The 25269-nt window shown below is 26.6% G+C and overlaps 1 protein-coding gene across 2 annotated transcripts in view; it reads left to right on the top strand.

The window, feature by feature from the left end:
• ClC-c (chloride channel protein 3) overlaps window positions 1–25269 on the top strand; it is an 88951-nt gene that overhangs the window by 38268 nt on the left and 25414 nt on the right. For both annotated transcript variants that reach the window (XM_021144637.4, XM_021144638.4), the window contains 9 exons: window positions 1492–1653; window positions 2570–2678; window positions 3500–3597; window positions 11862–11942; window positions 14530–14712; window positions 17039–17128; window positions 19509–19633; window positions 20632–20773; window positions 24120–24205. In XM_021144637.4, the coding sequence (XP_021000296.1) occupies window positions 1492–1653; window positions 2570–2678; window positions 3500–3597; window positions 11862–11942; window positions 14530–14712; window positions 17039–17128; window positions 19509–19633; window positions 20632–20773; window positions 24120–24205 (1076 nt within the window). The remainder of the gene's footprint in view (window positions 1–1491; window positions 1654–2569; window positions 2679–3499; window positions 3598–11861; window positions 11943–14529; window positions 14713–17038; window positions 17129–19508; window positions 19634–20631; window positions 20774–24119; window positions 24206–25269) is intronic.

Raw genomic sequence — 25269 nt, 5'->3', positions numbered from 1 at the left:
GCCAAACTCTTGACTGCTAACCCCATTGTTGATCAACAAACATTCAAACACTGTCACTGTATAATATTTGACCAAGTTAAGCTCAATCAGCTGAAAAAAGGCTATCTAATAACATTTTTTGTAGATCAAAAGATATCAATCGTTACAGAAATGATCATGAGGTATAAGTTATCACAGTTATTTGGCAACTTAATACCAAAACAATTTACAAATGGAAAGAAGACTAGTTTCCATAGATGTAATGTAAAAAGGTTCCCCAAGGAAGGGTAGGCCCCTAAGTATAAAGGAAAAGCTACATGTAGGGACACAGTAATAGAGGATACCCACATGTTCCCCAATCAATGTCAGAGTTGGGGAGGAGCAGGAATGTTTTCTCTTTTTAGTTATAATTGGTCTGTTACTGCATTTTTGCACTATTTATTAACAGTTCTTTGCTACTCTTTTAGACATTTATTTGAAAATTCCCATGTTGATTGTATTTGCCAGCTCATTTTGGAATTGAACAAATAAATAAAATAGCAGTTGGCTGAAAGCAACGCAGCCAACCAATAATAGGTTCAGGTGACATATTATACCTGACCATCGGATTACTTCTTATGCCTATCTGCCTATCCGCTGAATCTTAGTACATATGATGCTCTACTAATTCTGAGTATGTTGTTCTCCCCGTAAGTTATTTTTTTTGTATGGCATATTGTACCAAGTAGTTATGTGTTCAGAGAGCTTGGTATATATGATAAATGGCCTGAAAAATCTTAATTGGTTATTATTTTCAATTGATAAAATGGATGCGTACATTATTATGAATGTATACATTTTGGTATTAAATTGTTAGATATGTCAAATAATCTGAGTTAATTTTATTATTCATATGCGTGTTTTTTTTAAAAACTTATTATGAAATGTTTATTTTATTTTTTTCTTACTTTTAATGATGGACAAAAGAGATGAATTTGCAAATAATTCTAAAAAATAAATTTTTTTATTGTAATAAAATAAAAATAAACAGATACATTATTAAGATTGTGTTTTATTTGTGCTTATTTAAAGTTTAAAATAAACTCATTATTGTATAATTACTGATAACTTGTGGAAAAAATAATAAAATAAAAAAAAATAATAAGTTAAACATTATTATTTTTTTTTTTTCAAGATATGCTTTTTTCAATTTTGTAATTTTGTTACTATTATTTTTTTTAATTTTTATCAAACTCTTATTTTTCTTCGAAATTATTTTTTATGGACATCTGTTATAAATTGTTTTTCTTTCATTTCAATTTACTTATATTTTTAATAAGTTTTTTTTTAAAGTACTGCACTTTTCTTGAAAATTTGTTATATGCCAAACTAAATATTTTGATACTGTGTATTCAAAATTTTTGCTTATTTAAAATTTGCAAATACTATCTATGCATTTTGAATATTCAAGCCTTTTCTATAATGTGAAATATATGCATTCAATTAAAAACCTTGAAATATATTTTCTTGCAGTGGCATACTTGGCCAGAAGAATTTGGTTACTACAGTATTAATTTTGGTTCAACAGCTATTGAGTTTATCATGTATATTTTATGGAGCCTTTTATTTGCTGCGCTTGCTGTTTTACTTGTCAGAACTTTTGCTCCGTATGCATGTGGATCCGGAATACCTGAGGTTCGTATCTTTTTTATTTATTTATCAGAAAACTCAAGTTAAGTGGTGCTAGTAGTGAAAAGTTTTATAAATTGATTTAAATTAAATAATCTTTTTAGTGTCATTAATTTTCTTGATTATTTCTTTAATAATCCTACAATTTTTATCCTTAATATCTGTTTTTTTTAAAGATTAGTTTATGAAATTAAGATGCAAGCTATAAAATATTGAAAAAATGCTATAGATTTAAAATTTTTTGTGCTAACTAAAGTAAGTTATAATAATTTATTCTCTCCAAGTTATACTTGCATTCAACAAAAATTAGTTATTAAATGAAATACATATGAATTAATAACATTAAAGTTATTAATGTTTAAGTTAGCCTTTTTTTTAAACTCTTTCCTACTCTTAATTTTTTTTAAACATTTGTTTCATCAAGGATATCAGAACAAAAAAATATGATATGCTTGTTGAGAAATCCATTGTAGAAATCGTTTTTCCTTTACCCTTCTTTATTATATGGTTGCAACTATTATTTGGATAAAAAATAGTTATGCTTCAAAATCTTGTATTGGCATTGCTGATTAAAATTATTTAGAAAAGCACACATAGAATGTCATTTTAGACTGTATTAACTATTGCAGTCCACATTTTTATGTAATTCAATACCCTATGCTGTAATTTTTCTAATTTGCATAACATGGACAATTTTCTTAATATAGATTGCAATTACACTTAATTATTTTAAAAATATTGTGAAATATACTTAAAGATAATTTCAAAATTTAAATGCTTTACATTTTTAAGTTTTCTCCAACTTCTGTTCATAAAATATAAAAGCATAATTTCTGATTATAGTTTTGAGAATGCCTTAGTTAAACAAAAAGCTTGTAGAAATCCTGTACACACTTTTTTAATCGGATTTCTTCTTTTGCAGATAAAAACAATATTAAGTGGGTTTATTATCCGAGGATATCTTGGTAAATGGACTCTTACAATTAAGTCGATAGGCATGATGCTTGCTGTAGCTGCTGGACTCAGCTTAGGTTTGCTTTTGAATTTGTAATTTATGTGCATAAAATAATATGTATGATAGTTATTGGAGTGGTTATTTGGAATGCTCTGACTACTGATTTTTGCCAATTAATGAATATTTGGTCTGCTGAATATTCCGTGTGTTGAATACTAATTATTATGCATTTTGGCATTAATATTGATTAAAAATTATATTTTTGAGTAAAAAATTGTTTAAAATACTTATTAAGGTAATAAGTTAATTAAATCAAAAAGATCTTCACCTTGCAATAAAAATCTTCAGCAATTGAGTACTTAGTTATTCTGTTTTGCTAAATATTTAGTCACACAGTCTAAATTATATATGAAAGTTTATGCATCCTAATCAACAAATGATTGCAAACATATTTTCCCTAGTTTTTCTTTTTAATAGTCACTTAGAGTCTCCTTATTGTCATCAATATACATTTTTTAAAGTTTAAAATAAGAAAGATATAAAATAGTTAATCTGTTTGCAGGTATTTAGTACATTTAAGAATTTTCTTTCTTTACATGTGAAACTTAGAAAGCTTTTGTGTCTATGTAATTTCATTTAGTCCTCCTCAAAAATTGTGCCCTTGTGACACCCATGGACTGAAATGTGTATATTGTATAATATAATAGTGTATGACCATAAATTGTTTGTACTAATTATTGGTATGAAAACTTTAAATTTTTTTTTAATTAAATTTTAAAATTTTTTAAGTAACTCTTTTATAAAATATTTTAGTTCTTTTAATGCTTACTAAGCTTAAAAACAAGTTATTTGGAAAATTAGAATTGTGCTATAAAATATTATTTAAATTATTTCTAGGCAAAGAAGGTCCTTTGGTTCATGTGGCTTGCTGTATTGGAAATATATTTTCCTACCTTTTCACAAAGTATGGAAAAAATGAAGCTAAAAAAAGAGAGGTAACTTTTAAAAAAAAAAATTTCTCTTAAAACCAAAAAGACAAAAGGAAGATATTTTAATTGCTTTAATTTAGGGATATAATCGTTATGGGATTAAATAGTCAAGTATCCAATATTAATATAAAATTTGGACTGAATATATATGGTATTTGAAACTCAGAGTAATTTAAGGAAGTCACGAGGAAACAAATATTTTTTTTAATGCTGTACAACATTTTTAATATGAAGTCAAAGGGTAGCAAAATTCTTTTTTATAGTTACCGAAATTCACAGCAAGCAATTAAAAGTAAAAGGCATTCTCAATGATTTCAAAAAAATCTCTAAAGGAAAGGTATCAAAGAATTTAAATGATGTCTGTAGAGAAATATTTTATGAGTTTTTTAAAGTTAATCAGTATTTTTTTGCAATGAAGTACATTTCTAACATAACCCTTCAAACACAATAGCCCATAATTTCCCAGATACAAGTATCATGTTAGTGTATATGCTGTAATATTCTTGAGGAAACTGAGTACTACTACTGTGATATGAAACTTAAAAATATATTTACCCCTTTTAATGGGACTCTAGAAAAATAATTTTTTTGAAAATTTGTTTTTGTTAGCAGACAGTATCTTTAATATAAAGTTAACAGAGGGTATTCTTTTTTTTCTTCTTTTCTCAACATCAGTTTAGTTTAATTTAATTTTCAAAATGAATTTTTGGCTTGTCATTCTTTATGCATTTTCTATCACTCTTTTTTTTGTCGATAAAATATTTTCCAAGTAAATAAAGGCCATTTAGTTTCTGATTTTTACAAAACAAAAAATAACTATAATGAAGCATTGAGAGACTTCCATTTTTCTATTGCTGTTTATTTTCTACACTTTCTGTTATATTTTGTATCTTTTTATGCTTTTTTTAAGTATTGCATTGCCTTATATCGCATCATAGTTTCCTAATGTCTATATTTTTCTGCTTTTTATGTTGTTTTCACACCTATACTTATGGCGAAGCTAATGTGTATGACAGTTGGTTTATGCATTTTCCTAGTCATTTTTGTCAAATACTACTTTTTGCAACTGAATCTAAAGATTTTTTTAAAAAAATTATGTGTATTTTATGTTGAATTTAGTACTTTACTTTATTGGATTATAACTTTTTTACTAAATAATAGTAAAATATAAATATGTTCACTAATTATATTTATTCAAATTCACTGTAAGCTGTAATCTATATGGATTTTGGATATGGATAAGAAATATAATTCTAGGTAGCTTTAGAATATAAGTTACAAATATATAGCTATCCATTGTAAAAAGAATAAAAATGTAGCAATATGTTTCAGTAGTTCTTTAATCTGAGAAGTATGAAAAATGAAATATGCAGGATATATATATATATAATGCATAAACAATAACTATAACAATCATCCTTTTATCTTCTGCTGATCATAATCAGTAAAATAAAAGTTTAAACTATTTAAATTGGTAAAAATAAATAATGCATATTTTTAACCTAAGTATCAAATTGTGATGAAATTTTCTCTAGTTTTCATATATATATATATATATACACAGTAGAGCGCCGATTATCCGAACTGCTCAGGACCGAACATGGTTCGGATAATGAAAAGTTTAGATAGTTGGAAAGTTGTTTAAAATCTAGTTTAAATAATTATTATTTATGCACTGACTTCCCTTCATACTTTTTCTAGGCTTAGGACTGGTAGTACAGTATAGGACCCAAAATCCGGGACTCACAGGACCGACAAAATTCCGTATTTCGGAATTTGCCGAATTTCGAATCTCTTCCGGAAATTCCAATATTGCGCCCATATATTACGATAATTCTATTATGCTGTTAATTTCAGAAAAACCAATAAATTTAGCTAAGTTTCGATTGTAGATTATGATGGGGTGAATTTAAAACTGTCCCATCTTAAGAAATTTCATCAATTAAAATAATAATCTATATAATGTAATCAAGAAGAAATAATCCGAAGAAAGAAATAATGCAAGCTGAAATAATCCTAAGAAGAAATAATCATTTCTTCTTGGTGCGAGATCATTGTTCTTGGTAAAAGAATACAAAATATTTAATTTTTAACTGACAAAACATTCTTTGAAAGAAAACAGCAGAAAATCCAAAAGGAAGAATAAATATAGCAATAAAGAAAATGATGGAAATAAAACTAAAATTATGACCAACGAAGCCGGCGTCTTCAGGGGATACCGGCCTTCGGAAGCCATAAAACAAAACCTTTTCTTTTGAGAGAGAGGCAAAATTAAATGCAAAAAGTAACTCTCTCAGTACCCCGAAGGTTTTGTATAAGTCCAGGAAAAAATACATGAAATACATAAAACCAATTCAGAAAAGAAATTCAAGCAAAAACTTGAGAAAATAAAAACTCACACCAGCCAAACAGTGATTTCACAAACAAACTAAATGCAAAGGAAACACTTAAAACAAAAGAATCTATTAAAATGCACAGATTGAAAAAAAGAAGTGAAGGAGAAGATAACGTAAGAAATTAACATAATGCTTAACTAGGGCTGCTCAGTTCAGACTTGAATTGCGCCCTGTTATAAGAAATAAAAATCTAGTATTCTTCAATCATTTTCTTAATCAAAAATTTAACATTACAAAAGTTAAAAGGAAAAACATCATTACTCAAATTATTCAAAAAAATTATTCACAGCCTTCTGAAACCTTTCAACGTTATTGCAAATATTTTTAATCCTAACCAATTGTGAAAAAACTAAATTTTTAAAAATGTTATTACACAGATTAGTATGAAAGTTGAAGAAAAAAATAACTTTAAATTTAAAAGCTTTCCTGTTATCAAAAACACCAATTTTGATTATTTTATCAACAATATCAATTTTAAAATCTAAATATTCAACATTTAAGCAATTCTCATTGGTTTTCTTTAAAACCAAATCTTTAGCATAATAACTATTAACAAAATTAAAATTATCACAATTAAACAAAATCAAATCATCAATATATGTGAAAACTTTAAATTCATTATACTCAAGAAATTTAGCTTCAAAAAAATGCAAAAAAATATTAGCAAAAGCACCACAAAAGGAATTACCTTGGGGAATTCCAATAATTTCTTTATAAAAATCTAAACCATTAAAAAGAACATTCTCAAAAAGATTAAACCTACATAAATCCAACCAATAAGACTTATCAATTTTCTCATTAAATAAATTTTGCAACAAATTTCAATAATCTGTTCATGTGGTATACTTCTATACAAATTTTCAAAATGAAAAGTATTAATGCTAGAAATATTTATTATTAATATAATCCAAAACTTCAACATTACTATCTATAACAATATTTTTCTTTTTTTTAATTTTACGTAAAATAATTTTTAGCAATTAAAAAACTTTTTACTAATATCAGAATTGTAACAATTAGTACCACATGCAATAAACCTAAATTTAACCAGGCTTTTATGAAATTTAACAATAGGATATAAATATGGAAATGTAATCCTATTTAACCTAAATTTTAATTTTTTACTAAATGCAATAATTCTTTTTTCAAAAACTTTCTTATCTTCTTTTAATTTTCAATAAGTATTATTTGCGTTATATTCTCCAATAATCAATTTTTAAAAAAAATATTTACACATAATACAAAAATTACATGAAGCTTTATCAACAATAGTAAAAATAAATTTATCTTTAAGAATTTTAATACAGTAGAGAACCAATTATCCGGGATGCTCGGGACCATCGCTATCCCGGATGTCTGAATTTCCCGGTTTTCTGGATCGACCAAAAAGTGTTGTTAATCTATGTTTTATCGAACCCAAATTACAAGGAAAAAGTGTAATGCATAAAGTAAGAGAAAAAAGAAAGGTACTCCTAACTTTAAAAAGGAAAAAAAAAATGGTAGAAAAATAACATTCAAAAGAATAAGAAAAAAACAAGTTTAAAAAATACAAAATTCTCATATTTATTTTTTAAAAATAATTACAATTCCTAAATGAACTAATATAAACAAAACCAATGGTTAAATAACGCAATATATTTCATACCTAATTATACGGGGGAAACGATAAAATAAAAGGAAAACTTAGTACTCTAAATAAAAATACTTGAAAATAATCGAACCGAAACGATCGTTAAAAAAGGCACTAGCATGAATATTAAAACCCGGAACAAGGCAAGATCAACGGAATTTAAAAAAAAATTTTAATGATAAAATTTATGAATAAAAATAATTAATTTATTGAGTGCGAAATTTATCAAGAAAAGAAAAAAAAATCAAACGTAGTGGAATCAGAAAAACAAAACTGCAATCTGCTTCATAAAATAATCCTATGTTAAAATTAATAAACAATTCTCCTTTTTTTTGTTGATAAAAACATGATTTTTAATTACAGCAGATGTGATTCCACATCAATAAAAACTTGCAAGTGATACCGCACTTCCAAAGAATGAGAATTTATTCAAAAGAAAAAGATTTTATTTTTATTAATCGATGCCAAATAGATAAATATATTTTTCTCTTTTATCTTCTGTTCACTGATATGCATGCAATGCATTTTCCCCACCCCCTCATAAATCAAACAGAAAACGAAATCAGCATACCACACTCTTGAGCTTGATTGACAGCCTAATGGAGAAAATAAAACATTCCTCCCCTCCCTGCCTTCAGGGTCAGGGAGGAAATGATGTTTCTCTGGGTAAGCGGGGGAAAAAATTCTCCCCTTCCTTACATTTTCCTCTACTCAACTTCAAGGATGAGTTCAATTTCCGCTTTTTTTCATAATCATTCTAGTTTAAAATGGTGGGAAAACCGAGCAAAATTTTTGCCCGGTTTTCTGGTTTCCCCGTTATCTGGATACCAGATAAATGGTTCTCTACTGTATTTCTAGACAAATCATAATCAATAATAGTACCACTAAGGGTATGAATTAAAACTGGTATTAAATAAATTAAATTTAACTACTTCAATAATTTTAGCTTTCCAATCTGAAAAACCCTTAACGGGCCAATGACATTTTCTGGAAATTTTTGCTATAAAAAAATCAAGATCCTTTTTAATGGATAAAATAAAATCTTCATTTTTCATTTTAAATCTTGTCCTAAATTTTGAACCTTTACTTAAAATATTAATTAAATCTTGATCACCAGCAATCTCCAAATTTCCCGTAATAATATGTCCATAATCATTATCAATATACTGAGAAAAATCCTTATCATTACAATAACAATCAAATTTAGAAATACAATTTAAATTTCGACTTAAAAAATTATACCTTTTTTCTAAGCGTAGAAGAATATTTATAAGCAGCTGAAACCTTAATTTGCTTTAAAGGAAAAAATTCAGAAAGACCATGTATAACCTGTGGCAACTTAGCAATTTCAAATTTTTAATAATGAAAATTAATTGTACAAAAAACCCTTTTAACATTAGAATCCTTATTAAAGAGCAAATAAGTTTTACTAACACCAAGTTTTGATTTAATCAAATCCAAAACAATAAATTTAAAAAGTTCAGTATCAAATTTAATTTTAGAACCAAAAATATATTTTCTAATATTAAAAATATTATTCAAATTAACAGGTAAGTTACAATTATTTGAAAAATCATCAAAATCAATAACTTTATCATTACCTTTTCCACTACCTTTTTTATTCCTATACTTTGAATCAAAAACACTAGGAAAATTAAAAACTTTAAATTTACTATTTAATTCATATGGAAAAAGAGTTTTAAGACTACTAATGTAAATGTTTTCTAAATCAAGTCTATTATCTAAATTTTCCATAAAATCTAAAATAAAAAGAGTAACATTATCAAAATCATGAAATTGAAAATGCAAAATTTCATAATCAGTAGAACAATTACTATTATTAAAATTTTTTATAGCAGATCTGTGGGAATTAATCCGCTTATGAAATTCAAGACCTGTTTGACCAACATAACACAAATTACAGCAATTGCACTGAATTAAATGAATAATATTAAAACATCTACAAAAAAATACATTGGAATGGCTGTCAATCTGCAAATTATCAGCTAAAGGATAAGTTTTAAATTTTTTATTTTTAAACTTCTTAAATTTTTTTATATTTTTTAATTTATTTAAACATAAAATTTGACTTAGTAACTTTTTGTCCGAAGTAATCCCTAAGTCAAGATTCACTTCAGTGCTCCTTGTTTGGGCCTGCGACGAGCCATGTGCCATGAAATATTTATGTATAGTACTTAGCATTGAAATAAATTTAACCTAAAAAGAAAATACTTAATTAAGCATACAAAAACTAGACATATACCAAAACCCCTTTGTCGTTTTAAAATATTAAGCAAACCTCTTAAACCAGAATATTAATCAAAATAATTTTTCAAAAATGAAAGAAACAAATCATTGTTCTTGATTTTTCATTTACGTAACATTTTGTTTTAACAAAAGACGCGCACCTCACAAAAAAAAAAGCTAACAAGGAACTACAAAAAAAAAAGTAACAATTTATGCTAAGAAACTAACAATGAATAACTACAAAAAGCAAGCGAACAACTAATAGTGATAAAAAAGAAGTTAACAATTAACAAAAAAAAAAATAAATAACAGCTAATAACTAATAAAAAGATAAGTAAATCAAATAAAAAAGTAGCAGAAGGGATAGAATTCATTTTATGCACCACATGGTAGTTTCAATGTCAACAGGGGTGGCCAATTTATGGTCAAACAGGAGAGGGAATTGCAGGGACAAACCAGTGAAGCACTTGCACAGCTGTCAAAATTGATTGATCAGTTTTTCCCAACTTGCATTTCTTTATTTTGTTCATTGGAAATGATGGTGTTTGCTGGTGTTTTTACTTTTCAATTTCACTTTATTTTAAACTGCATTAGGAACAGATGTTTCATTGGAAATTTTTTTTTTCATGCTTTTTTTATTTTTAAAAGATAAAATATGGTTACTTACTTCAAAAGAGTAAAATTCGAAATCAAAAGAGAATATGTCTGATTTTTTTTCTCTTATCACTAAAAATTAAAAATTTCTTTAAAAAAAGAAAAAAAAAAAAGGTCGGATTAAGTGTCAATTTCACATCATTTTAAACTGCATTAGGAACAGATGTTTTGTTTGACAATTTTTTTTTCATGCTTTTTTTTTATTTTTAAAAGATAAAATATGGTTACTTACTTCAAGAGAGTAAAATTCGAAATCAAAAGAGAATATGTCTGATTTTTTTCCTCTTATCACCAAAAATTAAAAATTTCTTAAAAAAAAAAAAAAAAAAGGTCGGATTAAGTGCCGAATTTGGGATCCTGCCGAATTAGGGGTCCCATACTGTACTATCTAAAACTGTACTATTCTGGTACTGTACTATTCTGGCATGTTTAAAAATTTTTTTTTTTCAATTTTTAAATATTTTTTATTTATTTTTTTTAAACTTTTTTTTTCAGTTTGAATTTTTTTAAAATTATATTTCAGCTTTATATAATTTTTTGTCAATTACTGATTTTAGCACATTTTTCTTTATTTTCCTCTGCATTCCACACATTGTAGACTGTCAAAATAAAGTTCGCATTTTTGGAAGATAATTTTCAGTTGAAGAGGGCTAAAGGGTATGTAGGTTTAACTGTATAACAATATATGTTTGTATGGCTACTATAGGAAAGCTGCTAAATATGGTTGTAAATTAAACATGGTATTCAGATGTTGTGGATATTATTAATTCTTCTAAATTTAGAAAATTTTTCGATAAGTTAAAAAGTATTCTAAACTTTAAAAAAAAAAATCTGACATGGTTCGGGTAATTGGACGTTCGATGATAAGAGTTCGGATAATCAGCGCTCTACTGTGTATATATATATCTATGCTGTACCTTTAATGAATGGAATGATAGAAATGTGGACTCATCTAAAAAGAAAAATGTAGAAATGATGACCAAAGTTTACATCAAAAGTGTCCAGAAGTAATATATACTTATAAGTATGCTAAGCTGGTTTTTCTTTTCTTTTTTCTAGCATCCATTTTAGAAAAAATAATAATATAAGTTTAATGAATTTTCATGTTTTCTGATTTAATTCTTCGTGATTGCTACTTTTCTTACCAATTTAATCTATTTATGTTTGATGACTTCTCTTCTTATAAGATTATAAATAATATTACTGCAAACTATATTACAGTGTTAAACCATTGCATACTAAACACAATGGTTTGAAGTTAGGTTTGCCACAGATATAGTTTTGATTTCTTTAACATACGAAAACCAAATTTTAAACTAAATACTTTCCTTTTTTTCTGATAGATTTTATCAGCTGCATCAGCTGCTGGTGTTTCTGTAGCATTTGGGGCTCCTATTGGAGGTGTACTATTTAGTCTTGAAGAAGTATGTAGGTTTTTTTTATCATTCATGGCTTTATGCAGGGTTGCAGTTTTAAACTTCCTAAATAAGCTTTGAACTAAACCTGTGTAATTTACCGTCAAAAAGTATCTGAAACTATCCCTGTAATATGGCATCATTATATAAACTGATATATTGTCTAAACTTAAATGATATCTATAAAACTTCCTATTCAAAGTTCTCAAAAATATCTTTGTAGATTAAAAAGGCAAACTGTCTCTTATTTTTTTGAATATATTTCATAGGCAAGATCCCCATTTGATAATTAGTAGCATTTTAAATTTTTTTTAATCTTTTGTAATTTTTATAAATTTCTTAACCACTTAAAATTTTTCACAAAAAGTTCACTACAATGTCCAGTTTTGAAGGAAGGTTAAGGCCTACTACTTTTGTTACCATTGTTTTTATTATTTAATTTAAGGACACAGATCGACATTTAATAAATAATTTAATTATAAATTATTACAATTTATTGCAACATTTTGAAATACTTATTCGACAATGAAACTTATACATAACCTTGCTATGGACAGAATGGTTTTGCAAAGTTGTAAAGACAGTTTTAGACTGAACACTAAAAACCAAATGCATCCAAAACCTTAGCAATCCTGCTTTTATTACATCTTTACACAAGTGCATGGTTTCTAAATCTGTACCAGATAAAACTTTCAGGAAGAAAACTAATTAAATAATAATGTTGGAATTGTAAAGGATTACTAATAGTTTCTTCATTGAGCTACCCTTCTCCTGCAAATTTTTCAATTTTGTTTAATTTTTTTATGAATGATTCCTTGCAATAAAAAGTAAGGCTTAAAATTGTTACACATGTTTATTGCACTTGATTTTGTTTCTAATCCATCATATCTGCATGGAAACACCTTTTGAATCAAAAGAGAGTTTCATATGTAATAAACAATATGAAAAAAATGTTTTGTAACAGAAGAATAACTTAAGGTTGCTCAGTTAAAAATGCAAAAGTATTGGTAAAACTAATTTTTATAATTATGGTATAAAAAGTTTAAAGATAACTATGTGTACCCCCCACCCCAGATCATGATTTCATAGAATGTTCATGAAGTTTTCACAAATTAAAAGTTACACAAGCCAGAACTGTAAAAAAAGAAAAATTTAGTATGAATTCTCTCTTAAACTATTCATTGTCCAATAATTTTACAATTGCTGTTCATAGATTACTAAAAGATCAAAATATTAATTTAACAGTCTACTGTCAATTCATTTTCCTTACTCAGCAGTTACTTGGTGAGCTGATTGTTTAATAATCAGAACTCCCTGAACAAAATGAGTTTTTTTGTTAAACAGTGCTTTTTAGACATAATCGAAATTCTCCCAAATCTCATTCTTCAAAAAAATTTACTTTGAGTTTATATACCCAACTGTAGGTATATCTGTACGGTATAATTAGAACACAGTTGAGTATATGCATTATGCTTTCCCATTAGGATTTTCTATTTCTGAAATGTTATTAAAGTACATACCAAATTGGAAGAAAAACATTATATTGTGTTTTTTTAAGTCGATTTTGAGTTAAGTAATTTATTCTTGAATGATTTTCAGTAAAATTTTTGTGTGACTATTTTGTTATTTCCTCAAATTTCCATGTTTTTTGTATTTGTGAAGATATAACATACACAATTTTAGGCTATTATAATTAAGCCAGATTGTTTTCAACGGAGAAATTTCAATGATTTTTGTAATTGTTCCAGACATATAACTTTGTTTATTTTCCTTTTGAATGAAAAAATATGAATTTTAAAATATACATTGAGCAAAAAGAACACCTTGAATTATTTTGAATATAATGATCCAATTTTCATGTACTATTTTGTCTTTTACGCTGAAGCACCCACTTAATTTATGTTAAATGTCTACTTATATAAATGCCGGCACAATTTAAAAAAAAAATAATAAATGAACTTTTGGTACAAAATTCAATACTAATTTGTTACCGTGTGTGCTTAAAAGGCATTTTAGGAATATTACTTAAATTCGTAAAATGAAATTTAAAAAAATAAAAATAATAAATAAATTTCAGAACGTATGAGGAAATAGAAATTATGCCATGTCTTATTTTTTTGTCAGCTAGCTTCTAATTTCTAATATATATATATATCACACTCGCATAGTAACACTTCGTTAAACTTAATTAAGTGAAACAATGTGAATCAGGCACAAACGAAGGCATAAAAATGAGTTGATTTATGTAGTTTTGTATTCATATATAGTACAAATTTCACCTTATCTTGCTTTGGATTCTTTTAAACGGTAAACATCTTTGCATTCACACTCTTGGTATTTTAATGTGCTACTTAAAGAAAAAATTACTAAGTTGTCATTGATTATATTTTAGAACCAATTCTAAAATAACTCAATAAAAATGTCACTACATACCAATATCTTCTGAAAACTGAGTAGTTTAGAGACTTGGGCAAAATAAATTAATGCTTTATATTTCAATTAGAAAAATATGTTTTCCTCAAAAATGCTACTTAAAGTCTTCTTTCACTAAAATCTTTTTTATTAAGTGTTTAATTGTGTGTTATTTCTTATTTAGGTCAGTTATTACTTTCCTTTAAAAACACTATGGCGATCTTTCTTTTGTGCTCTGGTTGCAGCTTTTGTATTAAGATCTATTAATCCTTTTGGAAATGATCACTTGGTTATGTTCTATGTGGAGAAAACTAGACCTTGGATTTTCTTTGAGCTTGTGCCATTTGTTCTATTGGGTGTTCTTGGAGTAATTATTGATTTCTATCTTTTATGTGTTAATTTATGAAGTTTTTGTAATTTATTTAACTTTTAAACTTTTATAAATAGTTACAGAACAAAATAAGTTTAATACATGTGTTAACTTGTGACGTTTAACTATATACATTAAACTTATTTTCTTCTGTAGCATTGTGGTGTTTTTCTTAAAATGCATTTTTATTATATCATGTTTGTTGCAATAAGCTTCATAACTGCTCTGTGTAAATAAGCTTGTAGACCATGCAAATAATTGTAATACAGAAAACAAGGAAAATTGCTTGCTATATTAATTTAGTCAAGCAAATGTAGTGAATTCTCATGGTATATCATGTTTAAAACTCTATATGACGTAGTATTTTTAAGTTTGAAATCTGTAACAAAATACAGTAGGGGACCGATTATCCGGAACGATCGGGACCATCGCTAATCCGGATAACTGATTTTTCCGGTTTTCTGAATCGCTACAAAAAGCCGTTTTTTTTTACTGTTAAACCCAACTAAAAAAGAACAATATTTGGAAATAAACTTAAAAAGAAGAAAAAACGATGAAGTAATACACTAATGATTACTGTATTCAAAATGATGGTAAGGTAAACATCTTTCAAAAAAGAAAGAAAAATCCTAAAATCTTATGGGGAAAAAAATTTTTTTTTTTAAATGGCGGGAAAACCGGTTTTTTGGTTTTCCGGTTTTCTGATTTCCGGATAACGGGTTCTGTACTGTAGTAGCTTTTCAAAAAATGCATAAAAACATTATCTTTAAATTCAACCTGTAGAAATATAAATAATAGGAAACATGAATGATTAAAATCATTGATGATATATATGCTGAGGACTGGAGAAAACAATTAAAGATTAGAGCAAGGACATGTTTTAAATGACTACGTAAATTAAACAGAAAGTTAAATTTAAATAATTATAATGATGATAATAATAATAATGCAGTAAAATACAAAAAAAAGAAAGAAAAATACATGAAAAACAATGTCTCTCTTGTCTATACCGCAATATCGGACTTGTAAATAGATGTAAGTACATAAACGTACTTTTTATGCATAACCACTTTTATAATTTTGAATTTATAGTCCTATTGATTTGGGTAGGATTTCATTTGATTCAGTGTTAAAAAATATATTGGAAACAATATCTCGGGTTTAATAACTGAAGTGTAAGTTTCACGTCTTTAAATTCTCCCCCCCCCCCCTCTGTTAATACAAGATGGCAACTTAGCTCTCCTCAGTTGGAGGCAAACATCATATGTCCAGTTTGGCCTAAACCACAACATTAAGTCAATTTACAGCTTTTCCCTAATTATTTCCATACTGAACTACTTATGAACAGGCCTCAAAGTTTAGAGCCACTTTATGTAAAAGTTCAATAAGTTAACATTGATCTGTGTATTAATTTGGTTTTTGCTATACTTAGAATATTCAATGACTTTTGACCGTTGTGCCAAAGAATTAACCATAAGTATTTATGTTCTAATATTTTAAGTAATATTGTCCTAATATTGTAAATATCTAATATTGTAGTAAAACATAAAATAAAATCAGGGCTTTCAAAATATTGCCATATGTAAATTGATGTGTTTTCTTCAAAGTGCCAAATGATCTTTAGTTTTGATTTGCCAAGAATTAAATTTTTTTTTACAAGAAAAACGCATTTAATAGTTTTACATAAAGATCATATGCTAAAAATTACAACAAAATCAAAAATATGAAGTATCCAAACTTGCCTTATTTGTCTGATTTTTTTTTTAAAAAAAAACTGACACTTAAAACAAAACTTAAATGTTGAAATTAAAAAAATGAACCTTCTTTATTAAAATTGCCATCTAAAAGCATCAAGTGTGTTATCTGTTAAATTAAATTCCAAATTGATATATGCTTAAGTTACAAATATCTATTGAATCTATTTCGAACTTAAGCAGAATGTATCTCAATTTGATTCTTTTGGGGAAGGGTTAGGAACAGAATATAATTAAAACTAGTGCAAGAAATAAATATATATATTAATTCAATTCAAGTTGAAATTTGGAAAAAAATGCTTTGCTATTAGATATTGGAACTATAAAATATGCAGAAGGAACAGTAAAAATTGTTAATTGGCTAATACAGCTTAATTTTTTATCTGTTTCAGTTATTTAGCATGAGAAATTTAGAATTTCGAAATTCTATTAGAAAATTCGACCTTAGAATTAGAATTTTATAAATTATTCCAAAGATTATTGCTGAATAATTATCTTTTTGTTTTTCAATGATATTTATGAGTATATTAAATTGTAAATTGTTTTCTTATGTGATTCATATTTTTTAGGGGATTGTTGGCTCTATTTTTATTAAAGGCAACATAAGGTGGTGCAAATATCGTAAGGAATCCAAGCTTGGGCAATATCCTATTTCCGAAGTATATTGTTAATTTAAACACTTATTTTTTCATAAACTGTATACTTAATTGAAATAAAGTATTCCTTGCATATTTACTTTTATAAACTATACAATTTATTTACCACTTACTGTAATGCTATGTTTTGCTTGAAACTTTATGCCTTCTTGATGTAAATCATCAAGTAATTTTCTATTTCAAAATAATTTATTTTTTTCTGCTTAAGTATTTAAAGTTTACTTATAACTGATTTCAATTCAAAAAGGGGTCAGGAAAAATAGTGGTTTGTTAATAACAACTCCTATATTTGTAGTGAAACTTGAGTAAATTGGTCATCTTTGGAGCAGAAAAAATTGTTCTACTAGGGATGTGTTAATTGGGAAATATTATCCTTTAAATTATTAATAGCAAATTAATAAAATGATTATACAATACATAATTAAACATACAAATTTATCTTAATCCTTTTTTAAACTTAATGAAATCATATTGATTAAAATATAAAAAGCCACACAAAATGTGTATTATATAATTCAGATATTCATCAGATCTTCCAGAGGCATTTTTAATTTATAAAACGTTTAAACTATAATTTCATCATTTTTTTGAGATCTAAAAGTTTCTCACTACAAATTTGAGAATTAACCTCAAATTTGTATTATCTTCATTCTTCAATTATCTTCATTCCCTTGAATCAGAATTCAATATTAATAACATGATATCTCAAATTTTAATAAAACAATTATATTTGAATTATGTTGGAAATTCTATGAATAACTTATTGATGAATGGTTTCACATTCTATTCTCGATAAATTGTGTGTGTTACAAAGATTGAGACAATAACTACCTGTAAGGCCCCATTAAGCTCTTGAAAAAGGATAGTTGTTACTTACAAAATGCAATAAAGATTAGTCAAAAGCTCTTCAGAAATGTTAGTGTTACACTTTCCACATTTTGCAAAAATTTTGTAATATTTATTCCATAATTTTGTTTATCAAAAGCACATTTATGTATAACTGGTGGTTAAAAAATGACAAACAAAATGTTATTTTTAAAAATATGGGCTGTCCACCTTGAAAAGATTTAAAAGAGCTAGTTTCAGATGCAGCTTACTATCCATGTTCTGTTAAGAGATTGTGTACTTGAGTATATACTGGTATATTCACTGAACACTGACGGATTTTATCTATAATGTGAAGTGTTTAATCTTATGGATTGCCCGTTAGATGAGGATTCAATGCTTTACAATAACGAGCAGAACAGTCATACAACACTACCATGAAATGATTGGGTAAATCTTTGTGGTTGCATAAAAATGTTAATTAGTTAGAGATATAGTGAGTAAGAAATAAAAGTAGTGTTGTTCTGGTATCTGAAATTGTCGCTCAGGATGATAATTCTGTGAAAATGAGGTTATAGGCCTCTCCGAGGATGGGTCAAAGATCTCCACTCAAAATTGCATGGGTTAAATAAACAAAGGTCACATTAATAGTATCAATTGCTAATTGACTCTATATCGGATTTCAGAAATAAGATTAACTTAGATTTACGCTGAAGTTAATACTGCCAATTGTGGTAAATCACAAAAAAAGCAGTGCACAGCATTGTTACTGTATGTAAGAATCAGGGCTGTCAATTTTCTATGATTTGTGGGAAAGTTTCTTCTAGTGGTAGCAAAGTTTATGTTATAATGAAAAGTTCATATCAAAAGCCACTTTGCTCTTGTTCTCTTGTGATGAGCCTTTTAAAATATTAGCAAAATTAACCTCTATTCTGAAAGCTTTAGGTCTAATAGTCTACCACTCTATAAAATATTTTGCAAAAAGCATAGTAGTTGGCAGCCCTAAAGAATGAAACCATTTGTAGCAGAAGTTACATATATATATTTGGTTCATTTTGCTTTTCCTAGGAATTTTACCAAATTTTGCAGAAAGGCAAAATTTCAATCATTTTGTCTGAGCTCTTATATTTTTTCTGTTTTCTCACCTCACAGAAGTTTTTGTTTTTGTGCTACAGCACGATTTTTACAAAAATTTTTAAGAGTGGAATACAACTTATTAAAAACTTCCACAGAATCAAAAAAAATTCCATGCACATTCCTATAAGACTAGACACTAAAACTGTTTCTTTGAAATAAAGAATATTTACCATAAAACAATGCTAATTAATACAAATGTTAGTTTAATAACTTCATCAAATGTTCATACAGATTTGAAGCAGATGTTTTGTGTCAAACTTAATAATGTAATCTTATAATTCTTTTCTTTGAGCATTCCTATCCTTTATTACTCTATAATATTTTAATTTCCTTATCTTTTTTGTTTGCATAATGTTCAACTTAGTAATTTCATTATTAAAGAAAAATGTTTTTTTAATATTTTTTGTGTGAATAATTTCAGGTCTTAGTCATAACACTGATTAGTTCTGTGATAAATTTCCCAAACATTTATACAAGAATGAATTCAAGCGACCTTATAAGGCTGTTATTTAGTCAATGTGGTGTAGCTAATGTTTCTCCTCTTTGGTAAGAAAAACATACTGCTTTTTCATAAATGCTTTATTGTAGTGAAAAATAATTTAGATAACACTCATGTTAATAATTTATCTATCACGTGTAGCATTAAAAGTGTGGCCACAGTATTTAAATATAATGCAATATTTGTTTTCAGATTTTAAAAAGTCTGCTTTCACTGTAGCAAAATAAAGGTTTCTTTATACTTATAGAATAGTTTTAAATGTTTTTTAAGTGTATTGACTTATCTATTTCGTACTTTAGCTGTCTGAAGAACAAATTATTTGCGTTAATTTAAATCATGATAAATAACTGTCTGTTGTAAAATATGTAGTCTTGAAAGTACCCTTGTATTAGAACAGATTTGAATCCTTATCTCTCTATACATTTAAAGTTGTCCTACCTGCTTCTGCCTAGCAACTATAATGGTCATACAATTGAGTTTCCTTTGTTGGGTAAATTTCACATTATACCATTGTCATGTTAGTAAGACTTGCGTAGATCCAACAAGTAAAATATCAATACATTCAGATTTTAACAGATTTCATTTCCTGAAGAATATTATGAGATTGTGTTAGTTACTCAAAATTTATGTGGGTTTTTGTTCATCAGCAACATTTTTGATTGAGAAAAGTAGTTTGAAATGCATTGTTTTCTTTTATAGTCTTAATTTTAATTGTACAAAAACTCTATTTTACATTATTTATGAACTCTATTATTTATTTTTTATTTATTAACTCTACAGATATTCAGAATGCTTAGAGGTTATATTGTAATTGCTATATATATAAAAAATATCCTTATGATTCTATTCATCCTATGTATCATAGTAAATAATCACCAGGGCATCATTTCCTTTTTCAAAATCAGCAGCAAATTTTGTTAGTTCTAAAAAATATTACTAGAGAAATCAAGGTTCATACAAGCATTTTCGAAAGTGGTATTGTATATTTTTTCTATAGCTTAGCTTCGTATGGAAATGTTTTTGCTAGTTTTGAATTTTTTTATAGTGATTATAATCGGAATTTCACAAAAGTCAACAGTCCTGTTGAAATGGCTGAAGCAAACAGTGGGGTGTATGAAAGTTTAACCAAATTATCATTGGCTCTTATCTCCAAACTTATCATTACAATCTTCACGTTTGGAATCAAGGTATTTTTGAATATATTTTTTATAAAATTTTTATCAACTTTTTTATCTCTTAGAATACATGATATTTTGTTTTTTTATTTTTTAAGCATATAAATGATTTATTTTATGTATTTAATTTTTTTATATATTAAATTTTTTCTAACCCTTTCGCTACTAGGGTTACATATTTGTGACAACTCCATTTTTTTCCCTGAGCCAGGCAACACAGTAGTCATTATGAGTTTCAAAGATGTGTTATATCATAGTGCAATATATTACAATGCGATATATGATGTATTTAATTTCTGGCAGGCAGTCTGAATCATGAAGTGGTCTTCAAGAAAAAAAGGCAAGTATTCATGGAAAATAACATATACGTCAAAATAATATTTAAAAGCAACAAACTTGAACAGAAAACAACAAGTCATTAGGTTAAAACAATGTTACTGAGAGCAGTGACAAACAGGTAAGAAAGAAGAAGACGCTAGTAGCTAACATAATACATTTATATTCAGACTTGGGATTTTTTTGTATTTTTCAGAATTCAGAAATTTTATAGAAGAAAAGATTTTGTTTTCAATAAAACATCTTTTACAGAATTGAAAACTTCTGTTTTAGGTTTTTTCATTTTGATTAAATCACGCCGGTCTATATAAACAGCTGGAATGGGATGATGTCACAGCTTATGAGTAATTAAACAAACCTACTAATTGACCAATTAATCGCAGATAGTTGCTATATTAACCACTTATATTCAAAGGCTTGAGAACATAATAGAGAAAATTGATTTTTAACAAAAGAAAACATTGTAAAAGTTCAACTCTCTGGAATTTGTGAGAATTGGAAAATTCCTGATAGTTGAATGCCAAAACATCATTTTAATAATAAAAAAAGTTTCTCAGCATTGACTCTTAAAAAATAATAACGATAAAAGGCTGAAACTGGAAAGTGGGGCAAAGCAAAAAGAAAGGAATAGAAAAATCATTTTAATTTTCAACTCGTAATTAATTACCAGTTTTTATTATTAGATCTCAAAATTCTGTTTTCTATGTTACTACAATTACTGGGAGAAAAATATTTCCCATTATTAAAAAGCCATTGCAAGAAGAATTAGAAACATGGAATATAATGCCTTTTAACTAAAAACATCATTAATAAGAAGCAATATTCTTATTATTCTTATAGCAATATTCTTATTCATGGAATATAATTATTTTATTTTTCCATCATCATGTGCAAGTCAGTCTTTTTATTACACTCAATGCTCATAAACTTTTCAACTGTCTTTTTAAAACTTTTTGTAATCTGATCATACAGTTGAATTAATTATAAAAAAAACATGTTTTTTTTCCCTTATATATGTGTAAAAACCATTTTCATCTTTGGGTACATACATTCTCCCTTTTTTTTTTCTTTTTGGATGTGAGGAAAAATGATTTAAAAAAAGGCAAATTAGTTCTTAAATCACATGGCTTAATAACAATTTTAAAAAATGTAGAATCAAATGCAACAGAATCAGAGAAAGAAATTGAAAATGAAAGAATTCTAAGATTAATAAAGCTAAAGGCATTCTTTCCAGGAGCTACCAGTTATATTTCATTCTAAAAAAATAGTTTGAAATTCATGAAATAAAATTTTGTTTCTTGTTCTTAAAATGGTATTCTTTTAAAAAAATTTTTATAATTTAATATTTTAATTCTTAAATACTATAAATTTATGTAAGGATTTGAACCTCGTAAAATCTTCAAGATACTATTAGTATACATGTTATTAATAAAATTTTTAAATTAGAAACGTTATATTTACAGAAAAAGCCTATTTGGATATAATAAAATTGTATGTATTTTTTTAAATGATTATGTAATATTTTTTTATTCTAATATCATAGGCAATATTCTCCTATTTTGTAAGAGGAAACCACACTAATTATTTCTTTTTTCATATTTCGTAAGTGATCATCACATAGAGAAAAATAAAAAATCATAAAATCCGTGAAAGAAAAGAAAAGCAAATTTTTTTTATTTTTCCCAAATAAGAATTAAGAAACATCACGAGCATTTCTTTCCTTCTGATGCATGAAAACGACATCTATTGAATATAATTGTGGAGGAAAAAAAATATTTCAAGCATTTCTGCAAAAAAAATTTTTTTTTGCTTCAATATTCTTTTTTTTCTCATTCTTCTCAAATAAGAATCGAAAAATTGTGCACATTTATTTCCAATCCGATGCAGAAAAAAGGGATCTTTTAAATATAATTCTAGAGAAAAAAAATATGAAAATTTTTGCAGAAAAGAAAGCCAAAATTTTTTCTTTCTAAAGGAAAATTCTTTCTGCAATAACTCTGTAACATTCTGCGACAATATCGCCGTGTCACTGCGATTCTGCCACAGGGCATCACATCTGTGTTGCATAAGTTTACGAAGGTATTTTCTGATAGTTTGGATAACAGATAATTTAAATTCTTTTAATCGTTATAAATACATTCAACAAAAATTAATGACAATTGGTATCATATTTAACTAATAAAATGCTTATCTTGTGCTGTGACTTCTCTTGACATATCCATAAGAAAAAAAATTTTTTTTTCATTAATTTTGGCTTTCTTTGTTCAAAACAATAGTAATTACCTAAAATATGATATAATTGCAAATAATAAGAAAATTTTGTCTTACTGTGTTTGTTTATCGATTAAAAATGTCTGATTGTCATAGTATAGAACAGTGTTCCTCAACCTTTTTATCACCGCGGACCTGTCAACGTTTGATAATTTCACCCCGGCCCGCTTGGGGGAGGCGTTGATTGTTTGTATTTTAGATTATTTTGATTCATTAATTTTAATTTAATTGTATTTAAACATGCCTTCAAAATAAAATACAGTTACACCAAAAAATAAATATAAAGTGAATTAACATTTTAACTTACTTGATTGTTAAATCAATCGAGAGAGAAGACAAAGTTCTTCATTAGTTCCTATGTAATTTTCTATGTATCTATGTTCTATGTATTTATGATATTTACAGTTATGATGATTGATTTTTTTTTCGAAACTAATTGAAAGAGAAAATAGCTATGGTGGTTTTCTTTTTACTTTTTAAAATATTAAAAAATTTACATCACTACCTTCGGGGGCCCCTTCTTTTAAATAAATGAAATTTTAATGGAACACAAATAATTTGGTTTATAAACCTAGGAATTTAAATTCAGTTTCAATGAAATGGGCGGCCCGGTACCATTTGTACCATGGACCGGGGGTTGGGGAACACTGATGTAGAAGATTACTAGGTCATAGATTTTAATAAATATTGTAGGTTGGAAAGGTTAAGATAAAACGTTTTCTTCCTATCTGAATGCATAATATTTTCATAGGTTCCTGCTGGTTTGTTTATTCCAAGCATGGCAATGGGGGCCATAATGGGAAGAATGGTTGGGATTGGAATGGAAGAAATCGCAATGTAAGTGTTTGTATTAAATGTTTCCTTTAACAAAAATAAACTCTATTTCAGAAATTATGTTCCTCAAAAAGTTAATTTTTATGTCAATTATATGGTTTAACAATATATCAAAAAAGTTTTGTTTAATTTAAATTTTTTAGAAGTTTTCCAATTTTACTTGAGATTTTAAATTAGTATTATGCATTTCTAAAGAATGAAGTGAGTTTTTTTACATTAACATTAATCAGATATTTTTTCAAATTCCTTAATTTTTATGGAGATCTTTTTATTTTTTAATTAGTTAAAAATTTCTTTACCAGTATTTCTTTCATTAATTTTTTTAATTATCCAAAAGGATTTTAGTTATTTATGCTATATTAAATTTAAATTTTGAGAAAATTAAAAACATAAACTCATTCATAAAGGTTGGTAGATGAAAAGTTTTCTTAGTATCTTAATACAGTGTTCTCTACTAATAAAATCATTGGTTTATAAAATCAGCCGCTTTTTAAATCTGCGTTGCTATCTCAAAATATGTTTAAATCATACATTAATAAAATCTCTTTTGCTGTTTTATGAAATCTAGCTTTTGGAGAGAATATGTTTTAAAAAATAGAATGAAGTCATGCTTTTTCTTGCAATATTTAGAATTTACTTTATTTCCCCTTTTAGATAATATGTAGCATGTACATAACTATTTTTAGTTTGCAACCCATAAAGAAGTGGCACAAGGTTAAAGGTGTGGATTACACTTCTTGGTGAAATTAAAGAGTTAAAGCTAAAAAAGAATGAAACAGGAAAAAGCCTAAAGGCATGCAACTAAAAACTGCTATTGAACTGAAAGAATTTATTGAATACCCATCATCATTCAATATCAGTTATCTTCACTTACTAGTTAACAAACACAGTTAATAAAGAATAAAGCAATCGTAGTAGGGTTGAAAAGAATACAGATGTAAATAAAACTAAAGAATAGATTGAATGATTTATATTTTATTTTCCAGTAAGAATTTGCTGAGTAAATTTAATTTAGTTTAAATAAGTGGAAATTGACATTGACAATTAAAATTAAGAGTAGATTGACA

This window comes from Parasteatoda tepidariorum, chromosome 11, assembly GCF_982258835.1.
Source record: "Parasteatoda tepidariorum strain Cologne lab strain chromosome 11, Ptep-v5.0, whole genome shotgun sequence".
In the NCBI taxonomy this organism is placed as follows: domain Eukaryota; kingdom Metazoa; phylum Arthropoda; class Arachnida; order Araneae; family Theridiidae; genus Parasteatoda; species Parasteatoda tepidariorum.
Note: the sequence above shows the minus strand (reverse complement) of the source record. Positions and strands in the feature narration are given on the sequence as shown.